This window comes from Balaenoptera borealis, assembly GCF_965194805.1.
Source record: "Balaenoptera borealis genome assembly, chromosome: 11".
NCBI lineage: Eukaryota > Metazoa > Chordata > Mammalia > Artiodactyla > Balaenopteridae > Balaenoptera > Balaenoptera borealis.
Genome location: NC_138868.1, coordinates 104,704,672 through 104,726,339, shown reverse-complemented (window position 1 = coordinate 104,726,339; position 21,668 = coordinate 104,704,672). Strand labels below are relative to the sequence as shown.

At 41.9% G+C, this 21,668-nt stretch overlaps 1 protein-coding gene and 1 long non-coding RNA gene across 10 annotated transcripts in view; one reads left to right on the top strand and one right to left on the bottom strand.

Annotated features, from left to right (window-relative positions):
* The window catches only part of FAM118B (family with sequence similarity 118 member B), a 51,844-nt gene that overhangs the window by 20,800 nt on the left and 9,376 nt on the right, over window positions 1–21,668 (bottom strand). For 6 of the 8 annotated variants that reach the window (XM_082340580.1, XM_082340586.1, XM_082340587.1 and 3 more), the window contains exon 2: window positions 2,100–2,192. In XM_082340580.1, coding sequence (XP_082196706.1) covers window positions 2,100–2,185 — 86 coding nt within the window. In that variant the 5' untranslated portion in view covers window positions 2,186–2,192. Of the gene's footprint in view, window positions 1–2,099; window positions 2,193–6,122; window positions 6,549–8,098; window positions 8,122–21,668 lie in introns of those variants that run through there. The other 2 variants (XM_082340583.1, XM_082340582.1) reach the window with 2 other exon arrangements.
* LOC309605162 lies at window positions 15,247–21,447 on the top strand. 2 transcript variants are annotated; one of them, XR_014231261.1, is made up of 2 exons: window positions 15,247–15,685; window positions 16,365–21,447. It is a non-coding gene; the product is annotated as an uncharacterized lncRNA (long non-coding RNA). The 2 variants fall into 2 exon arrangements; XR_014231262.1 differs by having other exon boundaries at window positions 16,361–21,447.

The following is a 21,668-nucleotide window of genomic DNA, read 5'->3' as shown; positions in this document are numbered from 1 at the left end:
CTAGGACAGGAGGCCTGTCCTCCAGAGAGCTTCCACCCGAGGGTTCTGCATCTGAGAACACCGTGCACAGCTTGGGGAGGGGGACTGTGTACATTCTGTGTAAGAAATATGAGACTCTCCCCTGCCCCCCTCTCCTAAAGGAAGACTCCCGGACGTTGGCAGTCAACCTTATGCCTACACCTCAACCTCACTGGGTCAGGAGGTGGGAGGAGTTCCCTCTGGGGAAAATGGCCAGCATGAGAGAAAAGACCCACAGAGTCCGGCAGGCTGTGGAACCCGGCCCATGCTTGTTACCCACAGGGAGGCCCACCAGCCACCAAGCCCCTCGCCACACACAGAGTCTCCATTGGCTTTTCAGTGTTTTCTCTTAAATATGAGCAGAAAAATAAGGGTCACCTTACCTTTGAACAAAATCCCCAGCATGAGAGTTATACCCAAACAAACCAGCAGATAGAAAGGAACTTGGGGGAAATAAGAGACAATCTGGGAAAGGGGAGAAAAACTGAAAAGGAAACAGTGACATCCTGACATAGATTTTTTTTTTTTAAATGGCATCTGTGCAACAGAACAGGATGCTATAAAAAAAACTGGGCAAACGAAAACATTTCTTATTTCTATAAAAAAAAGACAGAAATAAAAAATTCATAAAGTTGGGAGATACAACTGAGAAAATCTCTGAGAAAGTAGAATGATAAAAACAAAAGTCATAGAAAGCTGTAAGAAAATTAGAGACTTATCCAAAAGGCCCAACATCTGAATACCAAGAATTCTACAAAGACAGAATACAGAAAGAACTGTAAAGGAAATTATCAAATAAGTAACACAGGAAAATTCCTCCAAAGTGAAATTATTAGTAGCCTGCTTGAAAGAGCTACCTGATATCCAGATGCATATGAAGATATATCATTGTGAAATTTCAGATTACTGAGAATAAAATAACCATACTTACAAGTTTCTAATGAGAAAAGAAAAAGAGATCATATAATACAAAGGACTAGGAATTAGAAGAGAGTGGCTATTTTGGCAGGAACACTTAAGACGTTAGCAGAGAATGGGCAATGATTTCATAACTGTAAGGAAAATGAGTCCGTATCTAAAGTTCTACACTCAGCCAAATCATCAAATCAATGTAAGAGTACGATAAAGACATTTTCAAATGTCTCCCAAAACTTTTCTCCTCTGAATCCTTACTAAGGAAGCTAACGAGATATTTTTCAGCAAAATGAAGGAGTACGCCAAAAAGGAAGACATAAGATCTAGGAAACAGAGGATCCAATACAAGAGAGACGTGAAAGGAATTCGCAGGGTGACAGGAAAGGAAAATGGCAGACAGCAGCACTGTGGCAGGCCTGGGGCACAACTGGCCAGAGGGAAGAACCCACGGAGCAACTTTAAACTCGTACATTACTGACGTGTGTCAGCAGATCAGGAGATTTACTCTCTGTCACAGAGTTTGAATTTAAGTGGATAGGTTCAAAGAAAACAAAGCAAACCACCCCCCCAAAAAATGAGACAATCTTTAATAACCTGGAGGAAAAAATGGACAAGAAAAAGAAACATAACGATAACACATTCGGCTCAGCTATGAATACTATTTATACAGTCATACAATGTAAATATTAAACCAAAAATTGTGATATTGTGATATAAAACACACTAGGAGGCTGTGAGGAGAGTCTATGGTGTGTGTGTGGGGGGAGGGCGGCTGGGGACATGAGGGGAGGATTCAGGACAGCAAGCCTAACCCTACCTTCCATAACCAGAAACAGATAAAACCCAAAACTAAAAAACAGCAGTACACATACAGTATTAAAAATCTGGGTGTAAATATTAGAAGAAACAGACAAAGTTGAAAGCGATTGCCTCTGAGGAGGGGGTGAGGCACTATGAGCCTTGAAGAACTGACTTTTAAAATTATATACATTTCTGACCTTGATAAAAAATAGAAATTAAATGCAAAATAAAAATAATTTAATTTTTATATGCAGGCCAATATTAATTAGTGACGCCAACTGGGATGTAGGGCAGGTTCATTATTTTTCATTATCTACCATCAGTGGTGATTTCCTCTGTTCCTCGGATCCCCTTCCTTTGTTTACCTGGGCTTTTTGGTGGGAGGTGCGCCATCACTGAAGAACCCCCAAATCTTGTCTATATCCGAGGCCTGGCTCCCTGTAGAAGCCATCCAGTTTCTAGAAGAGATTAAACACCATGGACCACAATTAGATGTGTAAGGTGTACCATTCAAAATAGCACATGCATTAAACAGTTTTAACAAGCTGTACATCCTAAAAAGTGTTCTACATGTATAACTGGCTTAACGGAAATTCATTAATTAATGTGTCCCAAACTTAAGGAATTAAATTCATCCAAAGGAAAGTAACCTCAAAATTATGACTTTGGAGCTCTATCCAAAGTATACAGATATATGTAAGTTCTGAAGGCTTCCCCTCCCCCTCCAAAACCAAACAAAACCAACATCAACTCATGTCAATTGTTGGCCATCACTTTGTGGAGCCTAAGAAATACCTGCTATTCTCCCATGAGACAGGCTTGGGGAAGACTTAGAGGATAAAAATAACCCACGGGGACTTCCCTGGTGGTACAGCAGTTAAGAATCTGCCTGCCTATGCAGGGGACAGGGTTTCGATCCTGGCCCAGGAAGATCCCACATGCCGCGGAGCAACTAAGCCCATGCGCCACAACTACTGAGCCTGTGCTCTAGAGACCACAAGCCACAACTACTGAGCCCGTGTGCCAGAACTACTGAAGCCCATGCGCCTAGAGCCCGTGCTCTGCAACAAGAGAAGCCACCGCAGTGAGAAGTTCGCATACCGCAGCGAAGAGTAGATCCCACTCTCCGCAACTAGAGAAAGCCTGTGCACAGCAACGAAGACCCAATGCAGCCCCCCCCAAAAAAAAAAAAAAGATTTAAAACTAACCCACGGGTAAGTGTGCTAAATGCCCCCAATTATCCTTTACTATCACCTAAAGAAATCACTGGCTCAAGAATAAAATAATCAATACTAATTTGCTGATTGTTGAACATCCCTTGTTGCTGGACAATTGTGTCCTCACGGGCAGCGAGGCATAACTCTCTAGCTAAACACAGAGTGGGTTCTGAGACACTGTGAAGAATGGGAAAGGTATTACCGAGCAATTATATTCAGGTGATAACTAGCCAAAGTGAAAGAATTATCGTGGATTAGAATAAGATCAATAAACAGAAGTTTTAACTGCTCAGAAGTTTACTAAACTTGCTAAATATAAGGACTGTTAATTCTAAAATAGCTATACTTTAAATATTGCCCCCCCCCAATGAACAGAAGACAATACACATTACCAGAGTTTGGGACTTTTTAAAAAAAATTGTATTTATTTATTTATTGTTGGCGTGTTGGGTCTTCGTTGCTGCACGCGGGCTTTCTCTAGTTGCGGCAAGCGAGGGCTACTCTTCGTTGCCGCGCGCATACTTCTTATTGCGGTGGCTTCTCTTGTTGCGGAACACGGGCTCTAGGTGCACGGGCTTCAGTAGTTGTGGCACACAGGCTCAGCAGTTGTGGCTCACGGGCTCTAGGGCGCAGGCTCAGTAGCTGTGGCGCACAGGCTTAGTTGCTCCGCGGCAGGTGGGATCTTCCTGGACCAGGGCTCAAACCCGTGTCCCCTGCATTGGCAGGCGGATTCTTAACCACTGCACCACCAGGGAAGTCCCTGGATGTTTTATTACCTTACATTGTCAGTACTTAGAAACCAAATTAGTAATAATTACTTGAAGCTTGCTGTTTTATCAGAAAGCTTTTTTCTTTCTTAAGACATTTTTAAAAGTTTGCTGAATTAGTTTTTCTGGTAAAGAGAAGGCTAATTCCCTCAACTCATATTCCACCACACATATTGGAATTCTTCTTTGGTATCATAATCACTTGGAAAATAGGGATCACAAAATCCTAACAGTGAGTGAGGAAGTAGACCACCTTTCCAGTCAAATCTCTGGTTCTGTTAGTGAGAAAGCTGGGGCTCAGAGCAGACAGACGAACTACTTAACTCAATAAACCTTGCCCTAGCTTCATAATCATCTGAGATGCTTGTTAAAAGTATATGTTCTTAAAGATAAAGTCTATTAGTTAATTTAAAAGACAGTATATGTTCCCAGGCTCTAATCCTACATTACTGAACGAGAATCTCCACAATCTTCAGGGGATTCTTATGATGAGACAAACAGGGAACACCTAAATGAAATGCAAATAATTTCCCCACAATCCAACGTTTTGCTAAATAAAGGATGCACACCACATGCCACACTCCCTTCTTTTACGTGTACACATCACTTATTACAGTCTCACAGCTCCCCAGCTGCCAATACCAAGAGTTAGGAGTTAACTGCCAATAAAATATTTCCATGAGGTTTTTATTTCTCTGAAGTCTACCTATGCTCTAGACTGGAGAAGTCGTGGCAGGAGAGTGGGAATTTCTACCACGTATGCGACAACCCAGCAGTTTGGGGATGTTTTTTAAAAGAGCACAATGAAAAGTGTATATGCTTATGCTCTTTCCTTAAATATGGCTGTATAAACCCATCTGCAATCTGGACAAACTACACTCATGTAAAAAACACTGTGTCTTGAGAAAGATGAAAGTAAAACATAGAGGAAAGTAATTTAATGTTCATTAAATTTTGAAGATCGACATCTTCATAATCCAATGTTTAATTCAGCTACTAAACCAGAGTTTTAACTCATATAGTGCTTACCACGTGCCAAGCACTATTTACAAATATTAACTCATGTTATCCCCATAACCTTATGAAGTACTATTACTGCCCCATTTTAGTGATGAGAAAACTGAGGCACAGAAAGGCTAGGTACCATAATTCAAACCAAGGCGGTCTGCCTTCCAAGTTCATGCTCTTAATCACACTATTACAACCTAAAAACATTCTCCAAGTATTAGCTTCTCAGCTTTTTTTCCCCCCGTTTTTATATATTTTTTTTTTTTGGCTGTGTTGGGTCTTTGTTTCTGTGCGAGGGCTTTCTCTAGTTGCGGCAAGTGGGGGCCACTCTTCATCGCGGTGCGTGGGCCTCTCACTATCGCGGCCTCTCTTGTTGCGGAGCACAGGCTCCAGATGCGCAGGTTCAGTAGTTGTGGCTCACGGGCCTAGTTGCTCCGCGGCATGTGGGATCTTCCCAGACCAGGGCTCGAACCCGTGTCCCCTGCATTGGCAAGCAGATTCTCAACCACTGCGCCACCAGGGAAGCCCCCCCACCCCCGTTTTTAATTTACAGCCCAAAACTATCAAAAAACGGAGCTCCCACATTCTAGAAAGATTTACTTGAAATAATTGTAACGCTTCATAGCTGCTACATGATTAGGTGCTCTGTTGATGCAATCACAGCAGTCGGCTAAATTCAGGAGCTAAATGAAGCCATTTTTTTCTGGTGATAAGCACTACTTGTCACGTACCTCCCACCACCAACAACCTACCAGAGCCCTAGATCTGTCCTATCATTTTCTCCTGGAAAGTATGCAAGGTCATTCTGCTGGATTCTCTTTTCTGACAGATGGTCAATTCTTAGTGTCAACACCTGAATACTAAGCTTTTTAATTTTTTTCTTTACAGAGCCAACTGTTCCGAAGGTCCATTCCATCTACATAATTTAAGAGAGTTAAATATGGCCGACAACTCTTGATAAGTTGTTACTGGAATGTTCTCGGTCCTCTTAGGAACTGAAAGAGAAGTAATTCAATATGCCCACATTAAATTTGACCATACATTCATTCTGTTTTCTAACAGGATAACATCTTTTCTTCAGTCTAAAAGATGCCTCATATGATACAATCTTACATGTATACCTCAGTGACATCTAAGCATAAACCATATCTTATTCCTTTTAGAGTGTTATTTCAGGAAAAAAAAAAATCTATTTTACCCCATTGTTTCAACAATCTGCAGGTACTGCTAAAGAGGTTCTAAGCTAATTGCTAAAATCTTGCACAGAATTCCTAATATGCATCAACTAGTTCACACATTAATTTCTTTATATGATCACTATTTGAGTTTTCATTTTAGTGGGACTTAGCAGAGGTGGAAAAAAGCTTTTCTGCCACAAGAAAACAAAGGCAATTACCTGTGCCAGTGTCTTCATTACTCCAATTACTGCTAAGCCACTGAGAAATCCTTTAAGGCCAACAGAGTTCAGCAAAATAAAAGTTAGACGTTCGGTAAACACCAAGACAAGTAACCTCATTAACAAACTTTTTAAGGCCTAAGTCTTCATATCAGATAGGATACTTCTACTTTGAAATCTGTCAGCTTGGCAAGAAATAGAATGCTTATATCTGGTGGGTGAAAAAGGGAAAAATCAAGGCAAGTGTTCTAGGAAAAATCCATTAAGAAACATGGAAAAGGTAAGAGAAAAAGGATTGGTTATATGAATGAAATTAAGATTGTATAAACCAGCAGTTGTAGATTTGAAAACATGAAAGAATTCCAGCTCCTCCTTTCACAGCATCTTGGTGCTAGCAAAGATGGCAAAATCTGGCTTCTTTTTTCATGGAGGGATGAGAGTGGGGCCTCCCAGCCCGCTCTCCTCATGCTGATCCGGGGGTCTCCCTGCGCTTCCAGTGTGTGGTCTTCAGCCCAAACAAACCACCGACATGCCAGAAGGAACACAGAATAATACACTTGCAGATATGGGTGGATGGAATAAAAAGGAAAGAAAAGTTCTAATGATGGCATTTTTGCCTGGAAATAAAAGATCTACAAATGACTAGCTTGCAAAGATGGTACATTTCTTGTTTTAAAAGATCAGCTGTATTTATAGCAAGCTTTCCCCTCTTCTATTAAAAATAAAAATAAAACAGTGACTGAAATAGAGACAGGCTTATTTCTCTATCATAAACATAAAAAAGGGTTAACTTTGTTTTTTTTTTTTTTAATTAATTATTTATTTATTTATTTATTTATCTTTGGCTGTGTTGGGTCTTCGTTTCTGTGCGAGGGCTTCCTCTAGCTGCGGCAAGTGGGGGCCACTCTTCATCGCGGTGCGCAGGCCTCACTATCGTGGCCTTTCGCTGCGGAGCACAGGCTCCAGACGCGCAGGCTCAGTAGTTGTGGCTCACGGGCCTAGTTGCACTGCGGCATGTGGGATCCTCCCAGACCAGGGCTCGAACCCGTGTCCCCTGCATTAGCAGGCAGATTCTCAACCACTGCGCCACCGGGGAAGCCCCAACTTTGTTTTTTTAAGGGAAAAGACAGTCATCCTCCGACTTGGAAGAAACCAAGCCCCTCTGATTGTGGCTTTTGGACTAATTTCAACACATCTGTTTTTTTTAGCAACTATGGGAGAGGAAAGAAGGAAAAGATAGCCAGTGTAAGGTACTACAAAAGGGCACCCGACAAGCTTGTTGACAATTTAACAATATAACTAAAATAGTTTACTAAGGCAGTTGATGAATTCAGTTCTATAACGTAGATTACAGCCTATCCTATTTGTTTTGTATAAAACAAGATTTCCATTTTCTTCCTTCTCATTCATACAAAGAAATGGAACTGATATATAAGAACTGTATCTAGATGTGCCAGGATGCAATCCCTCTGTGTACCCCAGTCTTGAAGTCTTTCCTCTACCTCTGGTTAACCTAGTTTGCTCCTACTTTTATCCCTAAATTGTATGTGCCCGACACCCTCTACCTTATGTCAGATAAGATCTGTATCACACTCATTTCCTTTAATACAGTCACTGATAAAATGCCAGATTGATACCACTTATTCCTGGGATTTCACCAGCAAACAATGACCTATCAGTGAAAAATGTGAGAATGAACTCATAAGATATAGGGTTTCTGGAAAGACTTTTAAGGATTGAGAGGTATAATCACAAATTCCAGAAAGCCTTTTAACTCAAGTCCCAAAATAAACTACACTGGTATTCCAGGCTCAAGAGCTCAGATGTTGTTTATATCATTTATTTTCAATTATAAAACCAAAGTAACACAGCATGCATGTACAGGGAACAAAAAGAGTTTCAAGAAGGACTAATGGAACATCCAAATTAAAATCTGATTTGAATTAGAAGTTGGTGATGGAAGTTGATGATTTTACCATGCAAAGAATGATAACTAATGAATTCCTTCTTTGTCACAGCTTTCCCTCCTGTGAAGCTTCTGAGAATCTTGTACCTGAGACAGTATATCCTGAAAACAATGACACATGTTGCTAAGGAAGGAGACTTTAAAAATATTTAATAAAAATATTTTCCATGGGGACTTCCCTGGTGGCGCAGTGGTTAAGAATCCGCCTGCCAATGCCGGGGACACAGGTTCGAGCCCTGGTCTGGGAAGATCCCACATGCCGCACAGCAACTAAGCCCTTGCGCCACAACTACTAAGCCTGCACTCTAGAGCCTGCGAGCCACAACTACTGAGCCCGCGTGCCTAGAGCCCATGCCCCGCAACAAGAGAAGCCACTGCAACGAGAAGCCCGCGCAACCCAACGAAGAGTAGCCCCCGCTCGTCGCAACTAGAGAAAGCCTGTGCGTAGCAACGCAGCCAAAAATACATAAATAAAATTAATTTGTATATATAAAAAAAAATATGGTCTTTATTAAAAAAAACATATTTTCCATGTATCAAGTAGTACGATCATACAATTTCATCACAAGTGACCTAGGCAATTCATTAAAAATAAGATTAAATAAATCTTCAAGGGTAAGATTTTACATTCTAGCCAGTCCTTGAAAACGAAAGTCCCCTATTAAGACAGTGTGAATTATGAATGGCTGGACCCTCGACTGCTTGCTTCTCATGCCACCAAGAGGACACACAATGTGCCGCATACAGACACAGGTTCCTTCAAGTCCGGGCGAGCTCAGGCCATGTCACCATTATAGAGGATCTCTCTATGAGCTGAAATTTGACAAGTCGTAAAGAAGGGAAGACCTTCCTGTCATAATAAAAATTAAAATGTTTAGTAAGAATATCCCACCTAGTTTCCACCCCTTTTTACTTTCTTGAGGATTTCTGACTTAAACAGCACTAAGTTTGAAAAAATGTTTTTCAAGTTGCATTTTGACATGGAGCTTGGCAAATATTATGGTTAGAAACTTCAAGTGTAGCTGAATGTTAATAGTGATTAAGTGAACGTCAACACCGGGTGAGACATCTCAGAGGTCCGCTGTGGCCATGTAATCCAAAACCCGTTCACAGTAAAACCAAGGACAGAATATAGGAAAGATACACAAAATAGACTTGTCTTTGCACAATATCTTAAACTGACATAACGGATAAAAAAGAACTGAGTAGATACCCATCTTGGGTTCTTAATTATGTTTAAAACTCAATTATCAAAATACCCAGTAAAGAGGGATTTCGCAAAAAGCTTGCTGTGAGTGCATTCAATCTTTTCATTCTGTCATTCAACAGAGATTAAATGTCTATGAAGTGCTCGCTCCTGAACTTCCCACTCAGGATGGCAATGGAACTAGAGGCCTACAGAGGTCATGGCATTTCCTTTTAAAGAAAAAGAGGGCAGACCATTACCTTTTGGGGTGATGCTTATGCAGTCCTATCTAAAGGAAGGAGAGAAAAGGCCTTGCAAATTTTTCTAGGGCCTGTCTAACTCAGTTATATTAACCTGTACCATTTTCCTTTTTTACTGTGAGATGAATGTAGAATGTTTTGTTTCAGAAAGTCAAAGACGTGTGCTTCTCAGCATTTTCTTTAGTGATCATACCTCAGCTTTAGCCTCATGGGAAACTAAACTCAAAACAATAAACAGCAATTTCACAGAGAGGACTCAAGTATGAAACAACCATGACAAATTGGGAAAGGAATCAGTAAGAAAGAAGTTTAACAAACCACGAAAGGATACTCTGAAAAATAAAATTCAGAAACATGGGAAAAGATCAGTTATGGGCAAGTACGGCAGAACACCTCTCTGGATAAACTAAGCCTGGTTCTTTATAAAGAATACTGTATGTGCAAAACAAAGATGATACTGAATATACACACCAACAAAATACACTTGATATGCATGCAACTCTGGCAGTATTCTACTACATTAGTATTGATTAGGACTGGAACCGAGCAGAACCCCGCACCCCAACCCCGCCCAAGTACAAACACCCCTCCACGTCTCCTGCCTCTTGTCTGTAGAGAAGCTGAAGTCTCCCAGGCCTCCCTGAGTCACAAAGGAGCAGGCTCAAGCAGCTAATGATTAGGACAATAGAGTTACAGACTCAGTGTCTGATGCAGGTTCCTGAGTTGTTTTACAGATACCGTAACTGCCACCAGAGGGAAAAGGCTGACTGCATGACGACCAGACTGCAGTTATGACGAACCACTCCGTCTTGAGCAGTACGGAATCTATGGCTAGCACAGTGCCAAGAACTGACCTTAAGAGAATGGGATTAACACTACTGCTGAAAATAATCTGTATCTTTGTGGGCATCAAAATAATTGTAGCTTGTTCTGCCCCTGTATGGGAACGGGCAACTACAACTGTGAGCAAAGAGATGCTACAGACCCATGTCAACATCTTCCACTCTAAGAACACGGCACCCTACGTCAGCAGGAAGAAGTCACAGAAGACAGACCTTTGCCCATGATCCCACAGAAATGGAATGATGTTCTGACAAGTGGGGATTTGTAAGCAGCTTTTGGCAGGAAAGAGCTCTCTGCAGGAGGCCCCTTTGCCTTGTCACTAACCTTAAAGCAGCCCCCAGCGCCCCCCGCTGCCCCCCACCCCGGCTCTACTCATCTCCGGCCCTAGTACACCTTTCAGACCTTTTGACCACATGATACCTTTCCTAATCCTAGTCTGTTGGTTCTTTCCGTAGATCAAAGGAGTAGAAATGAAGAATAAGTAACAGATAACCAGATCTCTTCCCCAGCTTCCCCTTCAGTAATCCGGCGAACAAACTGTGAACACGATAGCATCTAAAGAAAAATCATGGGAATTCCCTGGCAGTCCAGTGGTTAGGACTTGGTGCTTTCACCGCCGTGGCCCGGGTTCAATCCCTGGTGGGGGAATAAGATTCCCACACGCTGCACAGCTGGGCAGGGGGGCGGGGAGGGATCATCACAAGACGTCAGCAAGCCTGCACACAGTGGGATGTCGATGACTGTAACCCCCTATGTGAATGACTGACTGAGATTACTTTCCTTTTTCCCTTTAAAAACTTCCACGGCCAAGCAGAATCTTTGGAGATGGTTTTGGGGGGACACTGAGTCCACCATCTCTGCAGATTGCAGGCATTCTATAATTAAAAGCAACTTTCCTTTCTACCAACATTTCTCTCTCTCTTGAGTATTGATTCTGAGCGGCCAGCAGCCAGACCTGATTCGGTAACAGGACCTTATGAAAGTAGTGTGCCTGATTTAGGTGGCAAACTTAAGAAACACATGGAAAATCTCACTGAGTCAAAGAACAGAAAATATAGATCACCAAATGAAAATGTTAAAAAAGGATTTGGAGCAACTGAGCTTGAAAGAAATAAGGGAGGTGACCAAAGCTGCTCTTACAGGGCAGTTTCCCCCAGACTCGGCCCAACCTTCACCCCCATCACTGCCCCTCTTGGAGGTAAGTGCATTTGGCACCTCTGCCATCCTTTGCTGTAAAACAAAGCCTTTGGCTTTTAACCTGAGATCTCTAAATTGGAAAGGTAAATATTCAGCTTTTACTAAATGCTAGGTCATATGAGCTTGTGATCTAACATCAGTTTCTCATTCACAGAAAAAGAGATTTTTGGCTTGTTTGTTTAGCTGCCCTTTGAAAAGAATTTAAGAAACTTTCGTGTTACTTTGGAATTACCTAAATCAAGTTAAGACATGAGTCGGGGTATTTATAGATTACCACCTGCAGAGCATTCACAGAATGAAAATTCTTTCCCTAATTTATTCACTTATTTTGGCTTATGAGCTTTTCAATTTGACTGAGAAGCCTGCTCCTAAAAGGCTGAGGAACTCCCTCCCTCCCTCTAGACCTGCTGGCTTCTTTACTGTCCCTCAAACAGGCCTGGAGCACTCTGGCCTGGGGCCTTTCTTTGTATGATTGTTCCTTCTGCTGGATCTTCACCCCCCACCCCCCCACCAATCCACACAAGTTTCCAGTCCTTTGCTCGAGGCAGACCTTCTCAATGATGCGACCCGGCCACCGCATCTGCAACTGCAGGCTCCTCGCTCACTGCACCAACTGCTCTGCTTCTAATTTCATAGCACATACCACCCCCAGTATACTAGTTATATTTATTATTAGTATAATAAAGATATTAATTACGCTTATTATTTGCCATCTGCCTCCTCCCACTGGAATATAAACTCCTCAAAGGTAGGGATCTTTGTTTAGTTCACAATGTAGCCCAAGATGCTAGACGGTGCCTGGCACAGAGTAGGCGTGAAAATACTTCCTGAATGAACTAACTGAAATGTAAGATGTTGCTCATGATCAGAATTACAAGAAAGAAATTTATTGTGCAACAGAGAATGCATTTCTAATTAAAAGAAACACCCTGTGACTGCTTTTAATGCAACTAGGACCATAAAAGGCCATTTCTTTTTAAAATGGAACAAATGGGAAAAGACAAATTCCTGTGAAAATTGAGTGCACAGTAAATCAACATTCAGGCTATCACTTTTCAGATACACCAACAGTCACAACAGGGAGTGAAGGTAATCTGATTCCAGCAGGCAAAAGAAGGATTTCAGACTTAAAAGTTTTAAGACTATCCTCTGACACTAAATGAAAAATTTTAGATGTAAATAATTTTATTTTTATAACTCAAGCTTCTGATATCTAAGATGTAAACTCATGTAGATTCTTAACGCAGGAACTCTTTCTGGCAAACAACTCAAAGACCTTAGTATTTAGGGCTAAGAAATCAGTTTCTTTTATTTAATATATTAAACCTATCCTAAGTATTTTACAACTAGAGAAGTCAAAGTCTTTTGTAGCAGCAAAAGGGATTTCGAAACACAAATTGGATTAAGTCACTGGTTTAAAATCACTCAAAGGCTCTCTGTGTTTAATAATACGAAACTCCTCATCCTGCCTGCAAGACCAGGCCTGGCCTGGCCTCTCCAGTCCTCTTAACATCCCTTCCAGCCCTCTGCCTCACCCACACAGAACACATCACACACCTTCCCGGCTCACACAGTCTTTGCTTAGAGTGCTAACTCTGCCAGGGAAACAGGAGGGAAGGGGGCAGGACACAACCTTTAATTTAAATGAAATTTAATTTTCTTAAGTGTCTTTTCTGTAAACACTAGTAAAAAGGGTTTAGGTAAGTGACCTTGATTTGTTCCATCTGCCAGAAGCCAAATTTGAGTCCAACCTCTTGTAACTGATGGGTTTTATGGTGTACCTGTCTCAGGACTGAAATTTTGGAATGGGAACTACGAGGTCTCTGTGTTTGTGTGTTCATATGTATCTATACGTGTGTTGTAGGTGTACGGTACTGCCAAAAATTAATTCATAAAAGAGCTCTACTTAATTGGCTTTTAAAAAATTAAGCACTTATGTAAATACCCAGAAATAGAAAATAAAATGGCCAGAATAAATTTCAGGTACATGTCATCTGGAAAATATTCAGTACTAAACTGATATCTAGTATTGAAGGTGGCTTAAACTTGTTGGTTTGATTAATATAGGCATGTCTTTAAAATCATCAATGTTGAGTATAATACTTCTTTTGTACCTAGATTTACTAGAAGTCAAATAAAACCTTATTCAATCTGTTATAAATCTGTCAACAAGAAAAGTAACTCAATGTGAAAAAAAAAAAAACTTTTAAGGAAAGTAAAATGTATGTTTTCAGTAAAAGAAGGTGGGAGGAATGAGGAAAAAAACTGAAAAAAGTTGTGCATGATCAAGATTTTCTAAGACTGGATTCAATTTAGCTGCATAAATGAATTTTGTTGGGAGTGGGCTGGGACAAGTCTGGATTTGCTTTCTCCCTCCAAAGTTTCCTTGAAATGCTGCTTTTAACAAGCGATAGTATGAGTTTCTTTGCCTTTAAGTGATCTGTATTTGCTTTTGAGATCTTTTGTAACTTTGGTTAAGAAATATTGTCTCACAGTGACCTATGATCTTATTTGACCAGGTGTTTGTAAACTTTTTGACAAACTTCCCAAATATCAAATTTTAATTAAGTTTCTTTTGAAACTTAATAACTTCTGGGGTACTTTAGAGGAGCCCTGAGGCATCTTAAAGAGAAATATGTAACTAGGATTATTTGGTACATTAAGTTAAATGTAATCATTCCTAATTCTGGTTATTGTAACAAAGTTTCTTTATCGATTACACTGTAAGCGATGTGTAACCATGCCGTTTAAGTCTTTTACCATGTATAGATATTTTTGTACTCTAATGCTGTTACAAAAAGTGCTTCATCATCAAGGAGATTCATAGAAAGGCTATGGAAGCCATTACAACAGTTCTATACCAAGATGATGACTATGAGAGGATTCCAGCCTATACTGACTTACAACAAGGAGCTGTCCTGCCCCTGGGGCCCCTAGATCAGGCATCCAGAGGTTTTTACTCCCTGACAGGCAGGGTCGACGCCCCTACTCAGCCTTGAAGCAGTTAGAGAGGAGGAACCATCGCCCTTCTGCTTCCCATAAGAATATGGGACTAAAATCTCTGAGGGGGGAATGAAACAGGAGGGAAGGGGGCAGGGCACAACCTTTGAAAGAATAACATAGCCTGAGGACATGACATAAACTGATTTAAACCAAATGGGTCCAAGATGGCGGACAAGTCGACTTCCACTACACCTTGAGCCCCAGTATACACTCACTGTAATACATCAGCAAGCTAAATGACACACCCACAGGCGCCATGACAGTTCCAAGGCTGACCATAAGGATCAAAAACTGGGTGGTTGGACTTCCCTGGTGGTGCAGTGGTTGAGAATCTGCCTGCCAATACAGGGGACACAGGTTCGGGCCCTGGTCTGGGAAGATCCCACATGCCACGGAGCAACTAAGCCAGTGCGCCACAAATACTGAGCCTGCGCTCTAGAGCCCGTGAGCCACAACTACTGAGCCCACGTGCCACAACTACTGAAGCCCACGCGCCTAGAGCCCGTGCTCCGCAGCAAGAGAAGCCACCGCGTGAGAAGCCCGTGCACCGCAACGAAGAGTAGCCCCCGCTTGCCACAATTAGAGAAAGCCCGCACGCAGCAAGGAAGACCCAACGCAGCTAAAAATAAATAAATAAATAAATAATTAAAAAAAAAAAAAACCAAAAACTGGTTGGTGGCCCAATTCCTGGAAATCCCCGCCCCTTCCTGAAATAGCTGGAATACTCCTCCCACTCATTAGCCTATGAAATTACCCACCCTTATAAAAACTGACAACCCCATACCCTGGTGCCTTTCTCACCTTCTGAGATGGCCCACACTCTGTCTGTGGAGCGTGTTTCTCTCTAAATAAATCCACTTCTTGTCACTTTTTCTCTCACTGAATTCTTTCCACAATGAGCCATCAAGAACCTGAGCTTCATTAAGTCCTGAAACCAGGTGTGTGATCTCAGTTGGAAGACTGTGGATTTTGGCTGGGTTCGAGTCACGGCCACGTGGGTTCAAGTACCAATCTGGGTTTTGGCCAGGTTGGAGTCCTGGCATGTGGGTTCAAGTCCCAAACTGAGGTGCACAGTTTCAACTAGCGACCACGAAGAAACAGTGATAAGGTAAGAAAACGTTGAGAGTTAGGTCTCAGTCTTAAAGAGGCCCGTGGGATGCTGTGAGCCAGCCATACTGGGGGGGACGCTCTGCCAATGTCTGCTCCATTTTGACCGGCGGGTCAACCCTGTATACTTATGCACATACAACAGCAGGTCCAGGACAGAATTGTTTATCTCTGAATTCTTCTCCTTAACTCAGGTTTCTCTCTTACATTCTTGCATTCTTGTTCATTCCTGCTCTATTTCTTTCTTTCTTCTGTTAACCCCAGAAGACCTGTGTGACCACCACGGTGTACTTCTTTTTTTTTTTTAATGAATTAATGAATTAATGAATTTATTGTTGGCTGTGTTGGGTCTTCGTTTCTGTGCAAGAGCTTTCTCTAGTTGCGGCGAGCGGGGGCCACTCTTCATCGCCGTGCGCGGGCCTCTCACTGTCGGGGCCTCTCCCGTTGCGGAGCACAGGCTCCAGATGCGCAGGCTCAGTAGTTGTGGCTCACGGGCCTAGCCGCTCCGTGGCATGTGGGATCTTCCCGGACCGGGGCACGAACCCGGGTCCCCTGCATTGGCAGGCGGATTCTTAACCACTGCGCCACCAGGGAAGCCCCAAGGTGTACTTTTTATTGCTCTTACTCCCCTCCCTCTGACCCTTACAAATACTGACCCTTTATTCCCAACTTATAGCTAGACCAACTCCCGTTCATCGTCAACACTGTTGGGGACGTCTTCTGTGCCGTTTCTTTGTGACTTCTGGGGCTCTAACACCTGGTTGGGAGACTACCTTGGAAGCTATAGTATCTAAAATTGTAAGTGCAAATCTTGACTAAATTGCGCGGTGGATTTTGACTTAAGAGTTGAATTCTGGATAGCTTGGGAGATAGAGACGTCACCTCAAGGTTGTCTGAAATGGGTCAGGCTGCATCAACCTCAACCAATACCCCTCTGGGCCATATATTCCAGGACTGGGAAAGATTTGGACAACAGAAATTAAAAGGAAAAAACTTAGTAGGTTATGTAATCAGGTTTGGCCACCATATGAGTTAGGAAATTTAAAATGGAGTGAAGTACCCTATGGTCAAATTTTCATGGCCTTGTATCTAGGCAAGGGAACCCAAAAGGAATTCAAGGAGTGTGTAGCTCGGGAGGGATAAGTCTAGGAAGGACACAGAGGGCATTTTCACTGGCTCACCCTACAGGGCTGTGGATCCCAAATGAACGTGGATCCCTCCTCCCCCGAGGTACAGGCCCTTTTGGCTATGCATTTCATAGCCTAGTCTGCCCCAGACATCAGGCACAAAATTCAGAAAGCAACTGCTGGTCCTCAGACTCCAATGAATGACTAGTTCCAATTGGCTTATTTGGTTTTCAGTAATAGGGATATGGCCCAAAAGGCTGAACGTTCCCAGAGAAATATGCAAAAGGCCTGAATGATTGCAGTGGCTTTGTTCGTTCAGAGACCACCAAAGAGGAAGCCGGCTTTTCTGGACCAATCCGGCCTTGGCAGACCACAAGGCCCACGGGTACCCATACAAGGCCAGTGTACCCTGTGTGAACAAAAGGGGCACCGGAAGGAGGATTGAGATCGATGTGCCCATTGCAAACAGCCAGGCACTGGAAGAAATGCCCCAGATGCCAGAGAGCGACGGGGACCCCTTGGCCATTGATGGTTTTGCAATCAGAAGACTAAGGTGGACAAGGCCAAAAGTGGCTCTGCCTAGAGATACCATCTATGTAACTAATGTAGAGCCTCCGGCGGTCATCGATGTGGCAGCCCACTTGATAGAATTTCTTATCGACACTGGTACAACCTTCTCGGTCTTAACCCACAGGATTGGAAACCTTAGCAATCATAAGGAATACATAATGGGGTTGTCAGGGAAGAGACACGGGCACTTTCCTGGAACGCCTTTTGTGCAAGATCAATGGCCAGCTGTTTTTACATTCCTTTCTGTTTGTGCCTGACTGTCCCATCCCTCTAATAGGAAGAGATTTATGAACTAAGTTAGGGGTCACTCTGTTTCTTGAGGGGCAAGGGAACCACCCTCATCACCAAATGGTTCTAACACAAAGCAAAAAGGAACAGATAAAATCTGAAGCTAAAACAGAAGCCTTAGTAGACCTTGGAATGTGGAATATTGAGGTTCCGGGCTTGGCCAAAGATATCCAGCCGGTGATTATTAAGTAAAAAGGGTTACATAGTGTCTAAATGTAAGGTACAAATTCTTAAACCTAGGGGAAGATCCTCAAAAATGTTTGTAAGTAGATTACCAAAATAGGAGGCCACTGCTCTGACTAAACTGACCATAGCTGATATTCAGACCCTGATAGGAATTTTGGAAGAGGCTTTCTCCCCTAAGCTAAACAAGGAAAAGTAAAACTTTCCAACATAGGTATGTCAGTCCTTCAATATCAAAAGAGGGTCAAGTAATTTAGAACTTGACTGGTCAAGGATAAATAGAAATCTTAAGTGTCTTTTCTGTAAACACTAGTAAAAAGGGTTTAGGTAAGTGACCTTGATTTGTTCCATCTGCCAGAAGCCAAATTTGAGTCCAACCTCTTGTAACTGACGGGTTTTATGGTGTACCTGTCTCAGGACTGAAATTTTGGAATGGGAACTACGAGGTCTCTGTGTTTGTGTGTTCATATGTATCTATACGTGTGTTGTAGGTGTACGGTACTGCCAAAAATTAATTCATAAAAGAGCTCTACTTAATTGGCTTTTAAAAAATTAAGCGCTTATGTAAATACCCAGAAATAGAAAATAAAATGGCCAGAATAAATTTCAGGTACATGTCATCTGGAAAATATTCAGTACTAAACTGATATCTAGTATTGAAGGTGGTTAAACTTGTTGGTTTGATTAATATAGGCATGTCTTTAAAATCATCAATGTTGAGTATAATACTTCTGTTGTACCTAGGTTAACTAGGGGTCAAATAAAACCTTATTCTACCTGTTATAAATTTGTCAACAAGAAAAGTAACTCAATGTGAAAAAAAACATTTTTAAGGAAAGTAACATGCATGTTTTCAGTAAAAGAATGTGGGAGGAATGAGGAAAAAAACTGAAAAAAGTTGTGCATGATCAAGATTTTCTGAGGTTGGATTAAATTTAGCTGCATAAATGAATTTTGTTGGGAGTGGGCTGGGACAAGACTAGATTCGGTTTCTCCCTCCAAAGTTTTCTTGAAATGCTGCTTTTAACAAGCGATAGTATGAGTTTCTTTGCCTTTAAGTGATTTGTATTTACTTTTGAGATCTTTTGTAACTTTGGTTAAGAAATAAATATTGTCTCACAGTGACCTATGATCTTATTTGACCAAGTGTTTGTAAACTTTTTGACAAACTTCCCAAATATCAAATTTTAATTAAGTTTCTTTTGATTTCCAGGTAACTTTTGGGGTACTTTAGAGGGGCCCTGAGGCATCTTAAGGAGAAATATGTAACTAGGATTATTTGGTACATTAAGTTAAATGTAATCATTCCTAATTCTGGTTATTGTAACAAAGTTTCTTTATCGATTACACTGTAAGCGATGTGTAACCATGCCGTTTAAGTCTTTTACCATGTATAGATATTTTTGTACTCTAATGCTGTTACAAAAAGTGCTTCATCATCAAGGAGATTCATAGAAAGGCTATGGAAGCCATTACAACAGTTCTATACCAAGATGATGACTATGAGAGGATTCCAGCCTATACTGACTTACAACAAGGAGCTGTCCTGCCCCTGGGGCCCCTAGATCAGGCATCCAGAGGTTTTTACTCCCTGACAGGCAGGGTCGACGCCCCTACTCAGCCTTGAAGCAGTTAGAGAGGAGGAACCATCGCCCTTCTGCTTCCCATAAGAATATGGGACTAAAATCTCTGAGGGGGGAATGAAACAGGAGGGAAGGGGGCAGGGCACAACCTTTGAAAGAATAACATAGCCTGAGGACATGACATAAACTGATTTAAACCAAATGGGTCCAAGATGGCGGACAAGTCGACTTCCACTACACCTTGAGCCCCAGTATACACTCACTGTAATACATCAGCAAGCTAAATGACACACCCACAGGCGCCATGACAGTTCCAAGGATCCATAAGGATCAAAAAGTGGATGGTGGCCCCATTCCTGGAAATCCCTGCCCCTCCCTGAAATAGCTGGAATACTCCTCCCACTCATTAGCCTATGAAATTATCCACCCCTATAAAAACTGACAACCCCCATGCCCTGGTGCCTTTCTCGCCTTCTGAGATGGCCCACACTCTGTGGAGTGTTTCTCTCTAAGTAAATCCACTTCCTACCTATCACTTTGTCTCTCACTGAATTCTTTCTGCAATGAGACATCAAGAACCTAAACTTCATTAAGTCCTGAAACCCGGTGTGTGATCTCAGTTGGAAGACCGTGGGTTTTGGCTGGGTTCAGTCCCAATCAGGATTTAGGCTGGGTTCAAGTCTCGGCACGTGAGTTCAAGTCCCTATCTGAGTTTCACACAGTTTCAAAGCTACATGCAGCGAATTCTCAGTCCCCTGAGTTCTTCCTCTGGCCTGGCACGATTATATTCTGTATATGCTGGTAGAGTTTAAAATGACTGGAACTGTATTAGTCACAGCAAATCCATTGCTTTGCAGTCACAAGTTGTTGAATTTTCATGTTAAAATACCTGTTAAATGCCAGGCATTGGGCTAAAAGTGATACTATTACCGCATCCAGTTCACCTCCAACAAACACCATGTAGTGTTTACAGTGAGCCAGGCACTGTTTTCTGGGCTTTACAACATTCACTCCTCTATGAAGCAGACACCATGACCATCACATGTCACAGATATCACAGATAACGGAAGCACAGAGATGTTAAGTAACTCGCTAGTGGTCACATGGCTATTTATTACACAGTAGATACGGGATGCTGATGCCAGAGTCCACGTTCTGGAGACACAACTCAATACTGTCTCACCAAAGATGACTAACGTCATACCCTTAAGGGCCAAACCCTTGAAAAGTCTCCATCTTTTAGGGGCAACGGAACTGTAAACATGTACTTACCATTATGGCAAAATTCAATGAAATAGTTCGGACTTATCTTCCTTTACCTCTTAGAAGCATCTGACACTTAATTCCATTCTCATCTCCCGTGGATACTGTGTTTTCCTTGTCTTCCTCCCAACCCTGTAGGGAAAGCTCTTCTTCCTCTGCCCATTCCCTGAATGTGGACTGTCTTCATGGCACCATCTGAGGCTCTCCAGTTTAACCACTTTACCTACTCCCTACTCTCCCCACCCCCACTTACTTCAATGGTTTACGAGGCCAACTAAATGCTAATGACTCCCAAATCTGTATCTTCAGCTCAGATCTCTCCTGTGTTTCAGACCGATGAGATACCTACTCAGAAGTTTCATTACAGCCCTTCAAAACTCAAACATACTTTTAGACAGTCCTATTTCAAACTTAAAGATCAAAACAGTTCAAAAACCTGCTCCTTATCATGTGTTGGAGGTCTCTGAATGGCAGAAATAATCTCTGGGAGATAGGATTACAGGTGATTATTTCCTTCTTTCTGTCTCAAGCACTAACACAAGTATTTATTGATTTTGAAAGAACTGTCATCTACTTTAGGAAAGTTCTTGCAATACCTTTCCTGGACCAATCTCAGTAATCCCTTAAGAACAAGAGAATGATGGACCAGTGGGAATGTAGGAAAGTGGCTAAGCTTGTAACTGTAAACTAGCTGATATTCCTTTCAGGGTATTTGGATTTCTTCCTAATAAAAAATTAACTGAAAAATATTCTCTTTGATCTGTAAATGAACTGAGGGATGAAAGCATTGTTTAGACCTGAAACAAGAATCTGAAAGCTCCAAAAAGAGGTTATTATCTGCCACAGAGGCCCACCAGAGCTAGAAAGACTAGGCTGACTTACAAGAAACAGCTTTAAAAGCATTGCTTTGCAGAGCAGGCGGCATCAGACTTAAAAAGTGGCCAGTGAAAATAATTAAGGAAAAAAGATA